The sequence below is a fragment of the Nymphalis io genome, chromosome 13 (genome assembly GCF_905147045.1).
Source record: "Nymphalis io chromosome 13, ilAglIoxx1.1, whole genome shotgun sequence".
Lineage (NCBI taxonomy): Eukaryota > Metazoa > Arthropoda > Insecta > Lepidoptera > Nymphalidae > Nymphalis > Nymphalis io.
The window spans coordinates 7,112,037-7,134,765 of NC_065900.1; the positions used below are offsets into that span (position 1 = coordinate 7,112,037).

Sequence of the window (22,729 nt, forward strand, 5' to 3'; positions counted from 1 at the left end):
AAAACTTACAGTATTGCAATTTTATAGGCATGTCTTCTGAAATATAATAAATTTACTGTGGGCACTCATTCCCTTATTAATTTGTATAATGCTAATGGTAACTGGTCACCACCGCCCATAAACAATGACACTAAGAAATATTAACCATTAATTACATTGGCCATCAATCTTGGGAATTAAGATATGGCTTTGAACTTTCCCAGCATTAAAGGATGTTGCCAGCTATAAATACTGGCCAAGTTTAAGCTTAAAAGAAAACAATAATTAAGTTTTATAAATATTTTTTATTCAAGTATAAAAGAAAACATAAAATTAAATAAAGTTGACAATACAATATTATACCCTGACCATAAATAGGGCAAGCTGGAAAATGAAATCGAGTACAAAATACGTTATCTCTAAATAATTAAATAATTATTGGATCTTTTACACATACATTGTATGATAACATTTAATGGTTGACTTATAGATAACAGTATTAAAAGCTTAAAATATATTTGATAAATATTGACTGTTGAAATTGTAATTGTAAATAGGAATGGTTTGTAAAATTTTACATTGTTTTCAGTACAGGTAAAATTCATGTTTTTTTTTTATTTAAAATACTATTTAATATAAATTCAAGAATACAAAATTATATAAAACAAAAAATACATTGAGTTAGAAGGTTGTAATTGACTTTAGTTAAAAGAAAAACATACAAATTCCGTAATACGCAGGCAGTAAAATTTTGCTAATAACATTTTTACATTTTTTTAATATATTTGTTATTTGTATTTGATTGTTATCTACTAAGAAATATTATTGTTTTTTTTGTAAAAATACCTACATCAAAATAATCGCTAAAAGATTTTTAAGGCAGTCTTTGGTAAAATGGCACACATATCATCGAAATATCGTATATCTTGTGCAAAAGGTTAGCCTTTCGAAGATTTTTCGAATAATATTGTGCCCAAAATTTAAAGTATTTTTATAATTGTCAAAGTTATAGGTACGCTTATAATCGATGAAATCTCGTAACACTATAAATGATTGTTAAATACTTTATAAAACGATGTGTGTCCACTTCAAAATATAATAACATGATTCTATCATTAAGCAAAAATAGTCTTACGTTAATGGAAACAAGTACGATAATCATGTAAATATGTCACTTTGATGGTACGAAAAACGTTTAAATTTTGATAAACAGAATTCAACGTCAAAATCCGATCACTATTTGCGAATCTATTTATTATATTCTACTTCGAGCTGTGAAAAGCGAGTTTATAAACTATACGCGAAAAATTGCAAAATGCAAGCGATGCAAGTAGCCTCAGACGGTTAACATTACACTTAAGCCGTTGGACCTTTTAACATATGGGTCTCAACTAACAACTCATCTTTCGGACTAACGGCATTGGAGTGGACCAACGTTAGTTAACGTAACGTTAGTTAACGTAACGTTAGTTAACGTAACGTTAGTTTACGTAACGTTAGTGGTCCACGTTATCACAGCCACTGTACAACATGATGTCCGTTGATTTCTACGGACTTGATCTTATAGTTGACCCATCTATTAACTAAACGGTTCAAAGGTTCATTTTCATTGGTTGATACCTGAATGCTTGTCATTTATTTGTAAGTTTAAATGCACTTAATAAAACCAACTTTAATCGCCTTATTATATACGTGTCAGGAATTTCTCAAAATACTTTTCTCATCGACCAATCAAAATGAAACTTTAATAAATTTATATTATTTTACCACAAAAGGCATGTATTTAATGAAGACGGGCTTTAAAATTCTGCTGGACGTGGTTTACTTAGGGACTAAATTAATTCTATTCAACCACAATACTGAATCACTCGATGTTTAAGTTAAAGTCTGCGGTAAAAATTACTATTTAACGAGAAAATACGACGAGACATTATTAATGTATATCTTTGCTTGGATCATAATTATTAAAAGATTGGGGGTTCAATTTATATAATTTAGATGAACATTTTTTTTAACAACGTAAAGCTTGTATTAAGAGTTGGTAGCACAATAACACAAGGGATCAGGCTCAAACCTGCGACTTCCACGTCGCTAGGCGGCGCCTATTCCATTGAGCTGTCGAGACATGGACGTATCATTAACAGATTATTTTACTTTTTTTCATAAATCTTTTTCATTCAAATCACCGCAGACTAAGGAAAAGCTACACAAAAATATTTATCTTAATTCTATATAAGGACTGTCAGTCTATTTCGTGGAATTACTACCGACTTTGTTTTTGATCCATTTGTTGGTACGCGTCAAGATATCCGGTTGCTGGGAAGGATCTTGCCAAGCCTCAAGATTCATCTTCCTGATGCCGTCGCAGGAAACGATAGGATTACTGCAAAAACACAAAAGTTTATTCTTAACTGCTATTTACATTAACTAAGATGATACAATGGTTACATACAAACCGTGAATTTTAACTCATTCGATTACAGGTTCGAACCTGGGTACGCAACATTGAATATTCAGATGCTTAATTTGTGTTAATAATTCATCTCGTGCTCGGCGGTGAAGGAAAACATCGTGAGGAAGGGCGATGTGTCTGACGAAACTGTACTACATATGTGTCCAACGATTATTTACTTAGTGCTTATTTATTTTAAAAACTAAAAATGCTAAATGTACATGACCAATCCAGTGACTGCATTGGAGTTACGCGGTGAAAAAAACTTCCTCTATTGGAGAAACATATTTACAGGCCGTTACTTAAAGTAGGAAGTTATAATAATGAAAGATAAATTTTACTGGTGGCAGAGCTTTGTGCAAGCTAGTTTGGGTAGGTACCACCCACTCACCAGATATTCTACCGCAAAACGGCAGTACTTGGTATTGTTGTGTTCCGGTTTGAAGGATGAGTGAGCCAGTGTAATTACAGGCACAAGGGACATAACATCTTAGTTCCCAAGGTTGGTGGCGAATTGGTGATGTAAGCGATGGTTAACATTTCTTACAATGCCAGTGTCTATGGGCGTTGGTGACCATTTACCATCAGGTGGCCCATATGCTCGTCCGCCTTCCTATTCTATAAAAAAATAATTGAAAATGGTTTAAAAGGTAATGAATTGTACTAACTCGTCGGAGGGCGGGCGGAAGGCGTCCCGCGGCAGCGCGCCGAGCGCGGTGTTGTCGCACAGCACGGCGGCCAGCGACGCGCGCCGCAGCTCCGCCAGCTGGCGCTTGCTGAAGCTGCCCGCCTCGCCCGCGTGCGAGTAGAAGTACCGGTCGCCGCCGCGCGTGCGCCGCAGCTGCTCCCCTGGGACCACACGCCACGTTACCGACGTCGCTCACCATACGACAACTTATTGCAAACATTCAAGCGCCACGAGCTGTTCCATTGTGCGACTTGTGTATAAATATGTTATAAACATTATCGCTTGCATTACATTTGCACATATCATTCTTTTGAATTAAAACTGTTTACATTCGTTGGCCGGCGCGTTAACGTTTTCGACATATTACCACCACTAAGGGTATGGGCATGCCAGCCATGTTTTATTTTTATCATCATTAATTTTGTTATCGACGCCCAATGAATTTTGTTTAAACAAGTCGTTCTTCGATTAACTATAGTAAGTGTGCTATGAAATATTTTTTGTTCTGCATGTCAGTTTCAGGAAAAACTAGAGATAACGATTTTTATATATATGTTTCATTCATTAACTTACTTATCAGGCATGTAGCGGTTGGTCCGAGTATAGACCCTTCTAGAGGAATCTCAGCCATTATTCCCACTACGAGATCGACATCATTGGGGTTTTCATACAAGCGAGCTATCGAATCCACCGTCTGAAACAAACATTACATTTAACATTTACATTGTTACATTTTTTTTTTAAAAGCTTAAATAATATAAAACTGAAAGGTTAAAAGTTTATAAAATCGCTAACTTAGTTCTGATAACTTTAATAAAATGTATGCGTTCATAATACGATAAGATGAATAATAATATGTATGTGTTACCTGCGCAGGCATAACATCTTTGAAATCGTCAAAAGAAGTGGGGAGCGGCAGTCCGCAGAGCGCGCGGTAGTGTGTGTAAGCGGGCAGGCCGTGGTCCCGACCGCGCTGAATGTCCACCGCCATCACATCTAAGCCGCCCAGCCAGCTGTGACGGAGCTGGAACAAAACAATACACTCATATAGGAAAAGAAGACTGGGCCTAGGTTAAGCACTAATTTACTGTACTGGCCGTCGTCGCGTTTGGACTCTACTACCACTTACCATCAGGTGGAGTAGAGTCATTTGCCCTCCCGGCAAATATAAAAAGAAAAAGTAACCAACTTCCCATTGTGGCACTGATACAATCGACGTGCCGCCGATATTGGGATCTATCTATCTAATACCATATCATATTGTATGTATAATTTCAAGCCGAACACAAAGCTCATTGCTATCTGGCGCCAAAATAACTAATAAGACACGCATTACATGAGAGTATTAAAAAATGTTGGAAAGTTTTGAGGTTTAATAAGTCAGAAGGAAATATATCATATCCTTACTTCCTTACTAATATTAATATAAATGCGAAAGTGGGACTGTTTGTTTGTCTGTTACGCTTTAACCTCTTAACTACTCCAGCGATCATCATGAAATTTTGCATTCTCGTTCTCAAGGGTACAGAGAAAGACATAGGGTACATAACACCTCCTCCACTTACGCGAGGGCAAAAAACAGTTGAAAACTAGTCATAAATAAATAATACGTATTGAAAAAGACTGGAAAATCATTTGATGTGACGAAAATATTTACAATCGGCATTAAAATACAACATGGAATTGTTTTTATTAAAACAAACAAATACATTTGTATGACGAAAAAAAATCACTTTAATATTCAAATAAGTTAATGAATCAGTTTCAAATAATCATTTTAATTTATTCCACAAAGACGTTCTGAGATCTATATTAGAGCGCTGTCATATTAATAAATATTGTTATAAAATTATTCACCTACCTTGATCAACGATTTTCAATTAAAAAAGAACTTTAATATTAATTACATAAGAATAAAAGTCGCATGCCACTACATATTATTTTTCGAAAACACGCCTCAAGGAGGTCACGAGTTAAAATACTTTCGAAAGACGAAGTGTTTACCATTCAAAAATTATATTGAGAGGCGCCTACTTTCTGTACTTTCGGACTGTTAAATGTAACAATATTCCAAATGAAAGCAACGAAATATATTAATAAACTTAAACAAAATAATATATATCAACATATAATAAATACGCAATAGTATTACGCATATTGCTATTATAAGCCAGATAAGAATTGTATAAATGCTAAAAATGTATAATTAAAAGACGGTAGAATTAATAATGAAGTAATTATATTGGAGGACATTACTAGCGTTTAAAGCAATTACAATAAAAAAATAACCTAGAACATATTTTTGTTGTAATTAAATTTTTTTGTATTCAGACAAAGTTAAAGAGTGTTGTTATTCAATTAAAAGTAAATTCTGACAATTAAAAATATTTAAAAGATTTCATCATATGTACATATGACTCCCTCGTTGGTCTAGTGGCTTGATATAAGGCCGCAGACCCGGAGGTCCTGGGTTCAATTTCCAGGTCGGGCCAATAAAAAGTTATTGGGTTTTTCAGTCAGAAAATTCTCAGTAGCAGCCCGGAGTCTGGAAGTTGGAAGTGCGTACACTCCCGTGCCTCGGAAAGCACGTAAAACCGTTGGTCCTGCGCCTGAACTCTTTCGGTCGTGTCGGATTGCCCTCCCATCGGGTTATGAGAGTTAGGGAATAGAGAGTGCACCTGTGTTTGCGCACACACTTGTACACTATAATATCTGCTGCGTAGTTGCGTGGCTAATCTCTCTTGAGATTGGCCGCCGTGGCCGAAATCGGTCTGGAGAACATATATACTATATGTTTACACTGAACTGTGTTTTTCATTGTTTATATTTTTTTTAATTTAAAGTGAGTCTCGGTTGGCAACTGGTAAAACATTGGACTGTAAAAAGTATTAATATGTATTTCCTTATACCAACAATACAACATAAACTACTTTTACTTTCTCTACAGGCTTTTGCGTGCGTGAATTTTTGAGTTTATACTTGCATTATATACAGATATTTTAATTATTATTAATAAAATTATTTATATGCCAACGTTATTAAAAATCGTCTCAACTAACAATAAGTTGTTATTTTCGTTGTCTATGATAACAACGAATCCAAAAAAAAACAGCAATATAAAGTATAGCTGAGGAGTTTTATCTAATCAGAAGAGCTTAAACAAAGAAACTCTTAAGTTACTATAATTCTGTCAAATCTACGAACTCAAACCACAATCATATTGCACACTTTCACATCTGATAATCTCATTTCCAATAACTTTTTTTTTATAGAATAGGAAGGCGGACGAGCATTTGGGCCACCTGATGGTAAGTGGTCACCAATGCCAATAGACATTGGCATTGTAAGAAATGTTAACCATCGTTATCATCACCAATGCGCCACCAACCTTGGGAACTAAGATGTTATGTCCCTTGTGCCTGTAATTACACTGGCTCACTCACCCTTCAAACCGGAACACAACAACACCAAGTACTGCTGTTTTGCGGTAGAATATCTGATGAGTGTGTGGTACCTACTCGGACGAACTTGCACAAAGCTGTACCACCAGTAAAACTAACACTTATGTTATCAAGGAATCTCTAAAGGAAGGTCTAATACCTTTTTAACATGTAGTGTGTCTAATAGCGTTTTAATGTTAATATTTTGCAACTTACATCGTCATCATAGTTCAGGTCCAATCCTTGACTCCTCTGATTGACCATTCCTCTGAGTAGATTTTCTAGACCCTTCTTCTGAGCAAGCAGCTGGGGATTAAAGTAGTTGTGCACGAGACGATGTGACGTCATATTGTTGTTCTCATCCAGCGACTCGATGTCCTGATCGATCAAGCTGTTCACGAAGTGGAACGCGGCAGTCGCGAACGAGTTGGTTATTGTCGGATCGATGTCCGAGTTATAACCGGAATCATAAGTATCGTAAAGTTCATCGAAAACTTTGCCTAGAACAATAAGAAAATAAAATGTTTACATGGTTTATTATTTTATTGTTATTGCAAACTAATTTTTTAATATAATGTTTGCCTCTAAAAATCATTTCACTTAGCAATCTTTGCGCACGAATCGTTTTTAAAGGAAAGAATTTTTAAACAAATTAATTAATTGTGTTCGAGGCCAATACTAGCTTTTAAAGCAGTTACAAAAACAAAATAACCTAGAATCCATATTTGTTATAATCAATATGTATCCTTTAAAAAATAAAGTGATGTAACAGCCTGTGAATGTCCCAATGCTGGGTTCTTGTCTTTTCCCTTTGAAGAGGTTTTGTTTGGAGCTTATTCCACCACGCTGCTCCAATGCGTGTAATAGTGGACACACATGTGTCAGAATTTTAGTGAAATTAGACACATGCAGGTTCACGATGTTTTCCTTCACTACCGAGCACGAATAGAATTATAAACACAAATTAAGCACATGAAAATTCAGTTCTTGTCTGGGTTTGAACCTGCTATCATCGGTTAAGATTCAATTGTTCTAACCACTGAGTTATCTCGACTCTTACGTATCTCTACAATCAATGTCGCATATCACTTTCAAACATCTTGTTCTACGATGATTTTCGAATTTGTACGCAGAGAATAGCTCTATTGTATATAATATGAAAATTAATTCTTAAGAACGACAACATACAGTTGATTGTTTTAATTATAATTGTGTCATAAATTAATCTTGTCAATACATTTTGACGTATATTATTTTTAATAATTTTATCGTACGTACAAATACGTACGTTAATAAACAAGATGCTCATATTACACGACAATAACGATCTATGTGTGAGTTTTGTTAGTGTGCAATATTGAGTATTTGTACTGCATTATATTTGTAATTTAAGACTGTTTTTAGCTTATGTGCACTAATACTAACAGAACAAAGTCTATACACGTTAAGTATATACAGATGCATAATATTTTGTAAGGTAAGTACTTAAGAATCCAATCACGCGGTATTTAAACGTGATCACGAGCTGAGCGAGTGAACGGCATTAGTAACTAGTAAATGGATAGAGTATATACATCGTCATCTTAATTTACACGGATTATCCTTGAATTTTCCTTATTATTTTCACATGCGTAATTTCCATACGGTATTGTCGGGATTAATTTTCATTCATATCAATTTCGAATCATTTAGGTTGAAAATAAACTTTCATTATTATATATATCTGTAATTTTGTATGTCACTGAATTCCTTCGAATTGACTGGAACGATTTTAATAAAACTTTGTATTTGTTTGAGTGAGTTTATAAACAAATACAAACAAATACAAAGTTTTATTAAAATCGTTCCAGACAATTCGAAGAAATTCAGTGATATACAAAATTACAGAAAAATTATATACAAATATATAACAACATGATAACAAAACGATGGATGTTATTGAAAGCTATCTTTAATATTAATCAACTTACCTGTCAAAGCAGGTAACCAATGCTTGTATGTGATATGCTGCAGTTCAGCCACGACAATCCTTCTCGCCTCGTGGTACAACTTGTCAGAATTCCATCCAGGATTTAGATTAGCCAATGTTCTAGCGATACGGTTATGCTCTCTAACCCATAATGAATGAAGACTGGTTAAACCCGGGTGCATGTTTGCACGAACATCTCCTATTATAAAATAAAATCAATTAAAAACATTATTCTTTATAAGGATACGTTCACGTATACCTTTATGACATAGGTTGTGTATAAATGTAAAGGTATATGATCTTTCAACGTGAAATATGACTAAATAAACAAAAGTACAAATAACTTTAGCCAATAAGTCAAATGTATACGGTAGGTCAATGCTGACCCATGAGAATTTGTCGTAAACACTCCTAAACGCAAGCTTGTTATTCGTTATTGTAGGGGAAACTTAAGTAATAATAATAACAATATGTTTTTATTTGTGAACAACCAATTTAAAAAAAAAACGTTCTAGCAATATGGTTAGAGAATGGAACAGACGCTTAGTTTATAGGAATTTAATAATAAATAATATTAAAAAATATATATGAATATTAAGAAAGCGTCAATAATAATAAAACGCGTGTTCCTATTAAGTCTTTGAATGTATTTTGTATTGAAGATAAAGATCATCGAAATTAAAAAAGATAGAGCAAAATAATGTAACAAATTAAAATATTTTCTCACCTGTATTGAAGCAAGCATCAGAATCGGTTTTGACGAGACATTTCTCTGTTGGCTTTGCCGATAAAGGCAGTAACTCCTCATTGTCAACAGTGCTCGTCTTCAACAGACCACCTGTCTTCTCACGCAGAACTGCGGCATCACGGCTATTCGAGCCGTAGATATGTGAGCCATCCATAAAATGAGTTGCTTGGTTCATCTACGGACAAATTAGAAAATACAAATAAGATAAAATCTCTATAATCTTAAATACAAAACATTTATAATAGACTATGGACTCCTATCATAGATAAACTCTATCGTTACTAATCCTTACATTATAATATAAATAATACAAATAATTATAAATGCGAAAGTGAATTTGTTTGAAACTACTCAACGGGTCATGATATTTTGCCTACACGTTGTCAGGGATAAAGAAAAGCACATAGGGTACCTAACACCGCCCCCCCACCCCACGCGGGCGGAAACTGTTATTTTATAACACTGTAAAAGGAGCTCCATGGCTAAAAAATATATAAAACTTAGTGCGAATTACATAAAATAAACAATATTTGTATTTGCTAATATTGTATCACGTCAACGCGACAAAAAGACCAACGTAGCCTTATATCATTACTATATAGCGGAGGCAATAACCTTAAAGAAATAAGACACCTTGCTCTTATTAAATACGATATATTTAAAACAACAGCAAGTAGTTGTTGTTTTATATAGTATGTTGTTAGTTAATAAAAAAGTCAATATTTTCATGAAATATCTACTAATATTATAAATGCGAAAGTAACACTGTCTTTTACGCTTACACGTCTGAATCACTGAACCGATTTTGATGCAATTTGGTACGAAGCAATCGTGAACTTGAATACCGAGATAGCCCAGTAGTAAGAACGCGTGAATCTTAACCAATGAACGTGGGTTCGACCCGGGCAAGCACCACTGAATTTTCATGTCTAAGGACATTTGTGATTATAATTCATCTCGTGCTATACGGTGAACGAAAACATTGTAAGGAATTCTGCATGTGTCTGATTTCACTGAAATTGTGCCACATGTGTATTCCACCAACTCGCATTGGAGGAGCGTCGTGGAATAAGATCCATACCTTCTCCTCAAAAAGGGAGAGGAGGCCTTAGCCTAGCAGTGGGACATTCACAGGCTGTTACTAATCTTGAAGCCCATGGAAGGGCATAAGCTGCTGTAACATCTGCCCTACGATGAAAACTAGTTTTCTATAAAATTGTTAGTGATGTCTGTTTAATATTCAACAGCTTTTCCTTTAACGCATCTGTATTTTTGAAGTACCTTAATACGCAATAGCCAGACGTTTAAATGACATATATTGGATTAGATCGTTAAACTATGTTTTACGTAATATGTTAGTAAATATGAAGCCATTTTTAAGCATAAAACTAAGGAAAATAAATGCAGATGCTTTAATTTATTATATATTATGCTTTAAATAATAAGTAATCATTTTATGTACTTAAAACCTTTTTATCAATAAAATCAATTATTTTACTACAAAATACGAAATTTCTTGCGAATTAGTTTCGGTTATGTAAAATGTTGTTATATTAATCATTTAAAAGATAAATAATAAAAGCACAATGAGGATATTGCTTTAATCTATCTATAATATTGTCAATATTTTACATTTATTTTACTTTTACAGACAATAGAGATATAATCTTATCTTTAATTATTATTACATATTAAGATCACACGTGTAGTGGTTCTACAAAAACATACTCAAATTACAATTTATTTATTGTTTTAATAGTATGTATACATATTATAGTACACGTAGCATACATACATACAAATCGCAATATCGAATTACTCGTCAATCTTCAAATTTCATAAAGAGAAAAGATTCGTATGTTTGTTTTTTTGTCGAATCACTTAAAACTACTTATACGATACTTATCAATCGTTTGTTGTATAATCGTTTGTTGTATACAATAAGAAATTTAATTTTTATAATTTGAGAAATAACAAGTATACGTTTTCTATAAATGAAAATTTTAAAATAAAAATTATCAATAGATTATTATCTCTAAATATTAACGTTCTAGAAAGTTCATGAATTCGATTGTTTTAATTAATTATTTACTTTATTGTTTAACATGTTACGTAAATATAGTAAAAAAATAAAGTTTAAACATAATGCCCCGAATGTAAACGAAAGGTAGGTGCTACGCACTAAATATACGCACGCATTCTGGGTTACGTAGTTATACAGTTAGTTACATTTACATATTCCCAAAGAGGTTCATCCCATCTAACGTTCATAGAACAGGGAAACAATTCTACTAATTTATGAGGGTTACGATACGTTCCCGAATCTATTCCGACCCAACTTCGACGGAACCGCAAATTAATCGTTGTGGTAGATGAATATGAAAACGGTTAAACGGCAACGATTGCCTTTCGATTGCGATAATGTGACTATTTGTTAGTAGAATTGGTTATGTTTGTATATTTTTTGTGGACAGCACTGCTTCGTGATGTATTTTACGTTATACTATAAGAAATTCTCAGTAATAAGCACATAATATTGTTGGTCGTGCAACTCTCCGTGGTTGTGTCGGATTACCCTTCCATCAGTGAATGTAGAAAGTGCACCTTTGTTTGCGCACTTTTGCCCGATAATATATCTTGCGCAGTTGCGGAGTCAGTATTGAAAATGGCCACTGATTTTTTAAAGATATTTATAACAACGAAGTCGAAAAGATCCAGGCACTTCCGCAGCTTAAGCTGCCAAAATTATAGGGAAATTTCAATTAATTTAATTTGAGAAATAACAAGTATACGTTTTCTACAAATGAAAATTTTAAAATAAAAATTATCGATAGATTATTATCTCTAAATATTAACGTTCTAGAAAGTTCATGAATTCGATTGTTTTAATTCAATATTTACTTAATTGTATAACATGTTACGTAAATATAGTAAAAAAAAATTTTTAAGCATAATGCCACGAATGCAAACGAAAGGTAGGTGCTACGCACTAAATATACGCACGCATTCTGGGTTACGTAGTTATACAGTTAGTTATCTAGATTAAGTTGTTATTATTATCGAGTTAAATCGAGAAAATATCGACATATGAGAATGAATGAACCTTCATACGAGGTTGATAAACAAGGTCGAAATGTAATCATGAATAGTTCAACTATGAATCGTAACAATATTGAATAACACGATAACAATTGATCGTTTGTGATTCAATTGTTGAAAATATAGCAATATTGTTTTATTATTTAAAGATGTGTTTTTATTAAACCTATCTTAAAAACCAGTATAAACTCGCAACTAAGAAGAAATATTCTTGAACGTATCATATGTTAAGGTCACACGTTCAAAATAGTTAGTTATGTAGTTAGGTATTCGTGTATTCATAATTATAAAGGAAATGTGAGCTTTCCTCATTACTTTAATTGTTAAATATCACGAATAATAATCAAATATGAATAGCAGCAATTTATTATTGCTCATATATCGTCAACAAGTATGGTAAGCTCATAATCAAGTATATTAAACGCCTATCATAATAATTATGAGATAATTTCTGTTTGTATTACATTTAATATCAACTAATATATTAGCGTATAAATAATTTTAAAGTACTTCTACAATGAGCAAGATCGTAGAACTATGTTTTACGTAACATATTAGTAAATATGAAGTCGGTTACTTAGCAGTTGAGTTTAATATGCAACCTTGAAACTGTTATTGTTTGGACTGCGCTTTTGTTACGAGTCTATACGCTGTGTCCGTATTTAGAATGTTTAAAGACGCATTTTATAACAAGATTGTAGTTAACTTCACAAGTTAGCATATGCATAGATTTAATATTGCAATTCGATTATAAACTAAGTAATTTTTAGCATGTCCTTCCTCGGGTTTCAAACTTGCTCATACTAAATTTTATCAAAATCGATTCAGTAGTTTCATCGTACCATACAGAAAAAGATTAAGAAAAAAACTTCAATCGTAGCCTAATTATATAACTCAACCTAATGCAAAAATGAAGTAGAAATTAAAAATTCTCGAGTTAAATATTATTAAGAAAACTTATAATATTTATAAGTAAATTAAAAAAAAGTATCAGGTTTTTTGTTGTCCCATAATGTGGACGATGAAATTGATTACGAGTTACATATGACCTTTGTATACTAACTATAAAATGCAACATTATATAAAATACATAATGGTGGTAAGGCTATAGGACGAACTGGTTGTTTGAAGTTATATTTAGAATAACTGGTTAAGGTCTAGAACCTCTTCTATCTTTTGCTATCCTTTTGCATCGTAATGTAAGTTTATTTTTAGTTCTCTTTACTCTAACCGCATAGTTGTATAACCTTAGTTGCCTTGGCGACTACGATTATACAATGAAAAATGTAATTCGATCTTATTAACAAGTATGACATAAAAATAGAACATTACAGTACAGTAATAACCTGTTAATGTGCCAGTGCTGGGCTAAGGCATCAAAAGGGATATTTTGAGGAGAAGGTTTGGAGCTTATTCCACGAAGCTGCTCCTATGCGGTTTGGTAGAATACACATGTGGCATAATTTCAATGAAATTAGACACATGCAGGTTTCCTCACGATGTTTTACTTCACCGTCAAGCATGAGATGAATTATAAACACAAATTAAGCACATGAAAATTCAGTGGTGCTTGCCCGGGTTTAAATTATTGAAAGTTAAGTCTTTATTCAACGGTCAAACCAAATATAAAAAAAAATTACGTTTTTTTAGACAGTATAGCTGACTTATTTAATATCTTAAATATTTTCTATAAAAAAACGTGGAATACAACGAAAGAGCGTAATAAAATAAGCTTCAAGCCTTGTCCTCAAACAAGGCCCAGCAGTGGGACATTAACTGGCTGTTACTAAATTATATCCCCATACATAAGAAAGAGATAGCAATATGTTTTGTTCTGAGAAATTAGTATATAGATTGTACAAATAAACAACACCAGTATCCTATCGTTGATTCTTATAATTATTAAGGAAACAACTTGTATTTTCTTACAATACATATATAATGAAATAGAAACGTTGTTTGCTCGTGCAAGTCAATCAATACATAAAAATGAATTGAAAGGTTAAATAATACCGATCTATCTTTATTGTTTTATTGATGTCAATAGAGCTCTCATCTTTCAATAAAAAACGTATTAAAATACGAATTAATAGAACGAACTCAGGCCATGGAAACTTTTACGCCTTTAATATAAATATTGAATGTAGTTAGACTAAAGAGGACAATGTTGGTCTTATTCAAATTTATATAAAGTTGCCACAGTTAAATAAATAATATTTAAAAATAATTATTTATATTTGAAAAGGAAATTTAGCAAAAAGGTATCTGTAATAATAGTATAATATATCTTATCTAGAAAAAGCGATGACAATAAATTGAAAAAAGAAAAAAAAATGGCGCCATTTTTTTTTTTGTATTCTATAATTCGATACAGAATATACATGCGCCGTAATAAAGTATATTAATTTAATTATGTTTTATATTATTACGTAGTATTGATTTCTAAAACGTGTAATAATAAATGCGGAATGCAAATATTCACGACTTCTTATATCTTATCTCTTTAATAATAACTATGTAAGTAAATAATAGTCATGTAAGTAGTTAACACGTAACGGTGATCCAAAAATAACGTCTTTGATATGGTACGTTTTTAAACGTTTTCTTTTGTATATAGGTACTTATACTTTTTACTTTTATAAAACGGAACTCAATTGTATTATATGATAAACTATTTTTTTACGTTAAAAAACACTAGTTACGATTTGTTTATACACACGACTTATGCAACAACATGCGACTCTTTTATATTTATACTTTAACACTGGCGGATTGGTATGTTTAAACCAAACTATCTCGGAAACTACACCTGAATTGAATAGTTCTTTCGATATATTTCGAAACTTGGTCCATTTATTGAGGAAGGTTTTTTGTTAATGTCAACGAGTGTGACAATATAATATAATAACATTTCCTTATTGTACATATATATTAATACAAAATGTATCGTTACATAAGCTATAAATAAAACAATTTATATCAACGAAAATATCGAATGAAAAAAATATTATGAACTGACCTGTTCCGCAGCTCCGAAAGTACAGTCACCACGGAAAGTGGTGACGGATCTCACGTAGTCCAAGCAAGTCACGTATTTTTTGCCATATACAGGATCCTCGCTAGACACTGAGATGGGCATGCAGCTTGGATGCAAGTAGCGAGGAGCCAAGTTGTTACCAGAATTATCGCAACAGCGGATAGGCTGGTTGGTGTGAACTGTTAAAAACGATAAAAAAATGTTAATAATAAACTTGTACAAGAATTCATTCTCATAAATTGTTTTGATCCATCCGTGGAACGTTCAAATATTTTAAAAATACCGTATGTTTATCACAATATAGGTGCTAAGTGCAAATTTTAAACGACGTTTTTGATGTAATTTTATAATTTTACATAATATGACAATGAAATGCGATAACCTAAATCAACTTACTTGTTTTGCGGACAGGCGTATGTACCAAGTCGTGGAAAATAAATTGACTCCACAAAGGTAAAATAATTGTCTTTTTGCTGTCGGGCACATCCATATTATCTCCTAATACTACGCTTACTAAGCGAGCCGAAGGTAATTCTTTATGGCTAACAGCACGACGAGGCTACGATAAGAAAAACACATTAATTTAAATTATTTTAGATCGAAACAATCATTTATATTAAACGAAGCCTGCAAATAATTTTGTCTTAATCGAAGACACTTACTTCTTCAATGCCATCAGCGTATCTTGGATGCAGGAGACGCTTGTAGCCAGTCAGGGCCTGGCCCCACGAAGATCTCACGGGATTATTGCAAGATCCATCAAACATGCGGTACTTTGATGACATTTTATTCTTCGGACACGTAAAACGCTCCAACTGTGCGCATTCAGGTCCATATTCACTATCACGTAGGTTTAACGTACTTATAAAACTCGCACACTCATCCAGTGCGAGACCGTATCTAAAGGAACACATAAACATATAAATCAATGTTGCCTTTATTATAATAATCATTGTATATTGCCTAACTATTAGATAACCGAACTTATATGACTTTTGGACAAACTAATATATAATTATAAAGTCGCAAGTATATATCGATTATTTTTTAAAGAATCTCTACTATTTTTAAGGACTCGAAATATTACACTTTATCATGTGTCGGGTAGCTAATTTTTGAACTTATTATATGCATAATTAATTAATAATTTTAATAAAAATATTAATAAGACATTGTCTATCTACATCAGAATCACTTAGATTGTCATAGAAGATAGTTTGTTTGGAAATCTTACCTTGCACATTTAGTCCAGACCAAATTTTGCGATGCTTTTGATATGATCATCGATGATTTCTCATACTTCATAGCATCATTCGATGGGTAACCGTGTATTGAAAGTCCCTGTGCTGCAGATCCTGATTGAGGTTTAACCTCCGCCCAATTTAGGTTTTGCTCCAAGCGCTCAAGCATCGACACTGATAGCTTACTTATGTTTATTGACTTATTCGTATGCTCAGTAGTCACATGGGGTAGTTTCTTAAGCATTTGGGCGCTCGGAAACGGGAAGTCATACATGGGTGGGGGATGAATTATATCTGTAAACAATATATTCGTTAAATATATACTATATCAATAAATATGTTGACAAGTTTCATTGCCTTGTGAAACATACCTGTGGTCATAATCAAGTTGAGCGGGTAAGGAGCAACATGACTTCCAAACGAAACCCCTGCCCACAGAACTACACCAAGTAGCACCATCTTCATCATTTCCTCCAATATACTGTAAAGACGTGTATTATTAACTATAACGCACGACGTCCTTACATTAGAATGTTTTCACAAATAACATTCGTTTGTCAAGTGTAATGCACGAACAATAACTGATCAATAATTACAGCTACAAAGAGTTTATATGAAGTTCTACATTATTAGAGGTTATCTATCGAGACCCTCGATACTGCGACCTCAAGATTAGCCGCAAACATGTGTCGTCACGATTCTGTGGATTCTTGCACGTATGGGACGAGCCCCCGGATGTAATTATAAGAAGACACAACAAATCTATTGGTATTTCTAAGTAGAATGGTTTTATCTTTATATAATGAATCCAATAAACAAAGTTGTTGTCGATAGATTACAGTTCAATAAGTAAGTGTCTATATTATTTATGTTCTACTCGTGCAAGTAATTATTCATCTGTGCATGTAAATGAACGAATCATTATATTTGTATAACATTTTTGTACGAGATAGTATCGCAGACTTTGGAATCTTAAACTGAGCTGTGAGTAACTGAGACGACATTTAAATTGTATTAGAATATAAATAGCTGTTAAATATTGTGAAATTTTGAAAACAACACTAGTAGGTAAGAACCTAAATGTATTTAGTGTTATTAAATACCTATTGCAGATCGCTCTAAGCTACTCTTAAAAACAATTATTAATATTTATAGTAAACACTTGATATATTTAAGAAATAATTGAGATGAATTTCTCAGTTTTTTCAATTTAATGTTATTAAAATAAATGTTTTATTAAAATGTCTAATCAAAGCGCGTTCATCTATATAAATATGAATAGAATATTTTTAATGGTTTTTAAACTTGTAAAGAAAAACTTAAAATGGCTATTTATCCTGAACATTAATATTTTTGTTGTAATTCTTTGTTTAAAATAATTGGCACTAAAATTGATAATACGACTTTCACAAATTCGAAATTATCATATCTTCGAAATGTAATGTAAGTTTTAAAGTCTTCCGTTTATAATAAAAAAAAATTATACAATTATCTGTATTGTGGTGTGGTATTTCCATTTAAATATGCCTTCAAGTACATTGTATTAATGCATATAATAAAAACTATATCTACTAAATAAAGTTTTAAAAATAACTAACTGACAAAGCACAAGCTAAGCGGATTGGAGCTAAAATTTTACAAACAAGTTCCTTGCATACGTGAGCACCATCAAGGATTTTTGAAAATTCTTCACCCCTAAGTGGATAGGAATGAAAGTATTGTATGAAAATCCTTCATTTTTTGAAAATAGAACTTTCTGTAAGTCAGTTTTATTAGCGATTACGAAAGTTCATAGGGTAGAATCAAAGACCAAAGTTTATTTTTGTTGAAAGGGTCATTTTGTTAATAGACACGTGGAATTCCTCGGCACTGATCGTCAAGGGAAAAAAGAAATTGTCCAAAAAACTATAACATTTGCGGATAATCGGATGAGTTGCTGATGGGAAATCCTTTCGGACACATGACTAGTAATCGAATAACATTGTAAAATTATATTTATTACAAGAAATATATTTACGAAAAAGAAATGATTTTTATCCTTCCGTAATTTTTTTATCTGTTCGTTCGCACAAAATTCCTCGTAATCACATTTAAACTAAAAAATAAAGGTAAATTAATGAAAGGACTAAACTTAATTATTAGCAATGTTTCGGTTTAATGGATATATTATATTTTTACAATAAATAAAATTGGGAATAGATAAGTTGGTTCCGGTATATTTATTTATTAATTTTATTATAAGCGGTGATATTATATTGATAGTTATGAAATATAATTTTATATTTTGTTTGTTATTAGTACTTTTATTGCGTTTTTATTTTACGCACACCGCGTATAATAAATAATTAAATTGTTACTCCTAAATAAGTAATGAATTTCGCATGTAGTTAATGATTGGGCATATTTCTGAAATTGTCATCCCAGTATAGTTTATAAAGTAAGAAATAAATTCCTACTCGATTCTTTCAAATAACGGTTTCTACATATCGCGATACAGCTATTATAGTTTAAGAGGTTTTTTATGTTTAGGAAATGTAGGTCAGTTTAAATGATTGTTTTAACTTATGGCGTACAAAAATATACAATCAGTGAGATCGTAGCCAAGATTTTGATATATTTGAAAACATGTGTTTGTTTGTAAAATTATTTCAACAAATTGTTATGTAATGTAACTAAATCTTTTGTGGGTAAATGTTTAAAATCAAGAAAACGTTCAAAAATTTTCAATATTACTAAAGTTAAAAAAGACCGTTAAAGAACTGTAGTAAGTTTATATGTGTATATTACTTGTTGACAACTCAAAACACATTCCAACGAATTGCCTAAGCAAAATAGAAATAGTTTGATTGCAAAATACAATATTTTTAAATATTGTTTATGAACAAAACATTTAAATCGAACGCCCAGTGGTTAGAACGCCCGATGATCCCGCGTTCGAACCCACGCAAGGACAACTGAAGTTTCTTGTGATTAATTCTATTTATAATTCATCTCAATTGTAATTGCATTTGTCTCAATAATTTTCAATGCTTAGCGGTGAATGGTAAATCGTAAAGAGATGTCAATATGTCTAATTTCATTTAAATTATGCCACATATGTATCCACCAACCCGCATTGGAGCAGCCAGTTGTTTCAAAACCTTTTCCTTAAAGGGAGGAGGCCTTATCCCAAACACATTCATAGGCTGTTACTTTACGTATGGTATGAAATATATCCAATGGATATATTTCATCCTACATAAGGATAACTAAAGTATGTTATATAAACATAACGTTTATGAAATTAATAATTAATTATCTGACTGTTTTTCATCATTTAAAAAAAAGTAATTCATTTAAATATTAACGATATCTAACTTTATTAATTACTAGAAGTAGATCGCTCTAATGAGTTACCCACTTTAACGATTCGTCATGATAGTTTTGAATAAAAACTAAAACAATATACATAGATAACATAGTTTTCATTTCATAAATTTTAACAAAATATTATAATAACTAGGTAGGTATTTTTATAAGGTAAATATTGTAAATACGTGCAATGTACCATATTACTTAATTTCACCGTAATGGAATTATGAGAAATGATTATGTTAAAAATAATAAACAAATTACATACCAACATACTTGCTTTATATAATATAAAGTATCTAATCTAAAATCTAATTTTAACATATTATATTTTTAATAATGTGCAAGATGCATCTCGCATTCTTAAATTTCCAATGGGTAAACATTAACAATTCCTACCAATGCTGGATAAAAATTTAAAAAAATATATTCTAGATCAGCCATAACCAACCTGCGGCCCACGGGCCGCATTTATTTTGAACCATCTTCAATTTCAAAGGTTTTTATTAACACCTAAATAATTTGAATCAAACAACTGCTTGTGGCCCCGCGGACACTGCAAAGTATTTGAAATGTCATGACATTATAAAAAAAATGTTAAAATATACGCGATAAATCCATTCATAGTTAATTTAATTGGTAATAATCCCGAAACCACCATGACTGATGACACCATGACTGACACATGTTTTTGGCTCCTATAAAGAATACATTTGATAATTAGGCAAATTGGTCGGTGGACGTAAAAGAAGCAATAGCTCGTAAACGTGCCACAAGTGGGCAAAGGTGAACAGAAGTTTTGAAGCTTTAATTTATAAGCTGTAAACGAAGCTGAACTTCATCCAATACCATGCAAATTTCCTCACGTTGGTTTTCTTTCGCACCGATTATGCATTATTAACTCAAATCCAGCACGTAAAACTTGCAGGTGAAAACATTGATTAGAATTTACCTACATGTTACAGCTCCTCTTTCATTTTATCTACTTAATGTATTCCTTATAGGTAAGAAGACGACGTTCTGTGTTTGTACATTTGAAGCGAATGATTTCATTCATTTAATCTGATTTAACTATTTGAGTATGACAGCAGACACATTATTTTGTAAACAAAATAATTGTATACAAATTACCAGTCAAAACAAATCACGTTATCGATATACTTATCATAACCGATAAAGATAAAAAAGTATAATGAGAAAGCGAGAATTGTCGTCTCACTTACGTGGAATGTTCCCCACAACCGTCGCATTCCGATTTCCTTCTAGAACATTTCTCTGGTGACCTATCCTTAACATCAACGTTCAACATCGACTTTCCTTCGATGATCCGTTTAAACAACATAATAGCAAAAGCAGTATTTGCTGTTTGCGGCAATTGTCACGTTTGTGGCGAATGTTTGATTTGTTTAGCACGATCGACGATTGCTCGGAGGAACGCTGTTCCATTAGATTGGCAAAAGAGCCAATTTCACTTCTACTGCCAAACAAGCACTGGATTAAATTGTGCTTCGTTCTGTTAGTGCGCAGTCCGTGTCGCAGTCGAACGCTTCTTACCCCGCCTCACCCCGCACTTCTTGAATCAAACTTTAGCCACAGACTATATAACAAACTAGTCTACAAAGAAAATAAAAATAACAACCACGATATTTAAAAAAAAAAAAACTAACTTAGATCGTATTTTATTTCAAAGTGGAAGCTATTATACATTAAATACTACTGATCGAAACTTTTATTTCAGCAATACACTTATATCTTTTCGATATTTCAAAATATCTTATATGATTATAATACTGTTGACTTTATTCTGTGGTTAAAGTTGGTGAAAGAGCCCTTATTAATGTGCATTACAAAATTAATGTATTAAAAAATGTTTTAATTTTTTTCTGTGTTAAAATATATTTGAGAATAACGACATCTGCACATAAGTATTTATTCTTAATTAGCTTTTTTTTCTAATTTTTAAATTACAATTTTTTTTTTCTAATAAAGTACTAAACTGCTATTGAACTATAATATGAAAAAGCTCCAGGTGTTTTTTTAACTATATAAATGATTGTAAGAAATATACAAGGCATTATTGCACAGTAATAAAGACTCAAAAGCACGTGGTCGGTGCATGCAAACAGCGTGGCCGGCACCCTTCTCCCCGCCCGCTCTTTGCGCCTGCGCTATCACGCGCACGCTGCATGCAAAAAGCCGGTTTGAATTGACGACATTCGTCATTAACAATCCTCGTTTGCAATGTTACGAGCGATATTTATGTAAACAATCTTACAGTTGTATACAGAATAACCATTTAGTCTATATATTGTTATAAGACTTCCACCCAAAATAAGGTCATTTTATTATACTTAGACATTTTTAATGGGGTATCTCATTAAGAATGTCTTCTTTAATTTAATAAAAAACATTATTATAGTAATCTTTGTCTAATTTAAAAAATAGTACTTACTATTTTTTTGTTAAGTTTAATAAATATGTCATTATGTAAGGTCATTGTAGAAAGTAAAATACATAACATTATCCGTATACATAATTAACTGGATACAATGATTGGTTTATCAGACATGACAAAACTAGAAATAATTTCATGTATTTTGTTTGAATTTATAAAATTAAACTATTTGAAAATTACACAAATATTAGCCCTCAATAACTTACTTTATTAAAGAAATATGTACCAATACTTATTGTAATAATTTACACCCTGTCGTCTAAAAAAATC

The 22,729-nt window shown here is 32.1% G+C and overlaps 1 protein-coding gene across 1 annotated transcript; it reads right to left on the bottom strand.

Moving 5' to 3' along the window:
* Positions 1-264: 264 nt before the first annotated feature.
* On the bottom strand, positions 265-21,511 carry LOC126772793 (peroxidase-like). The gene is made up of 13 exons (XM_050493372.1): positions 21,228-21,511; positions 17,025-17,134; positions 16,647-16,947; positions 16,075-16,312; positions 15,809-15,971; positions 15,395-15,591; positions 9,256-9,451; positions 8,530-8,727; positions 6,776-7,059; positions 3,988-4,143; positions 3,693-3,813; positions 3,100-3,280; positions 265-2,362 (listed from the first exon to the last, which is right to left on the bottom strand). The coding sequence occupies exons 1-13, from the start codon at positions 21,344-21,346 to the stop codon at positions 2,227-2,229; spliced, it is 2,400 nt and encodes a 799-aa protein (XP_050349329.1). The 5' UTR covers positions 21,347-21,511; the 3' UTR covers positions 265-2,226.
* Positions 21,512-22,729: the final 1,218 nt, after the last annotated feature.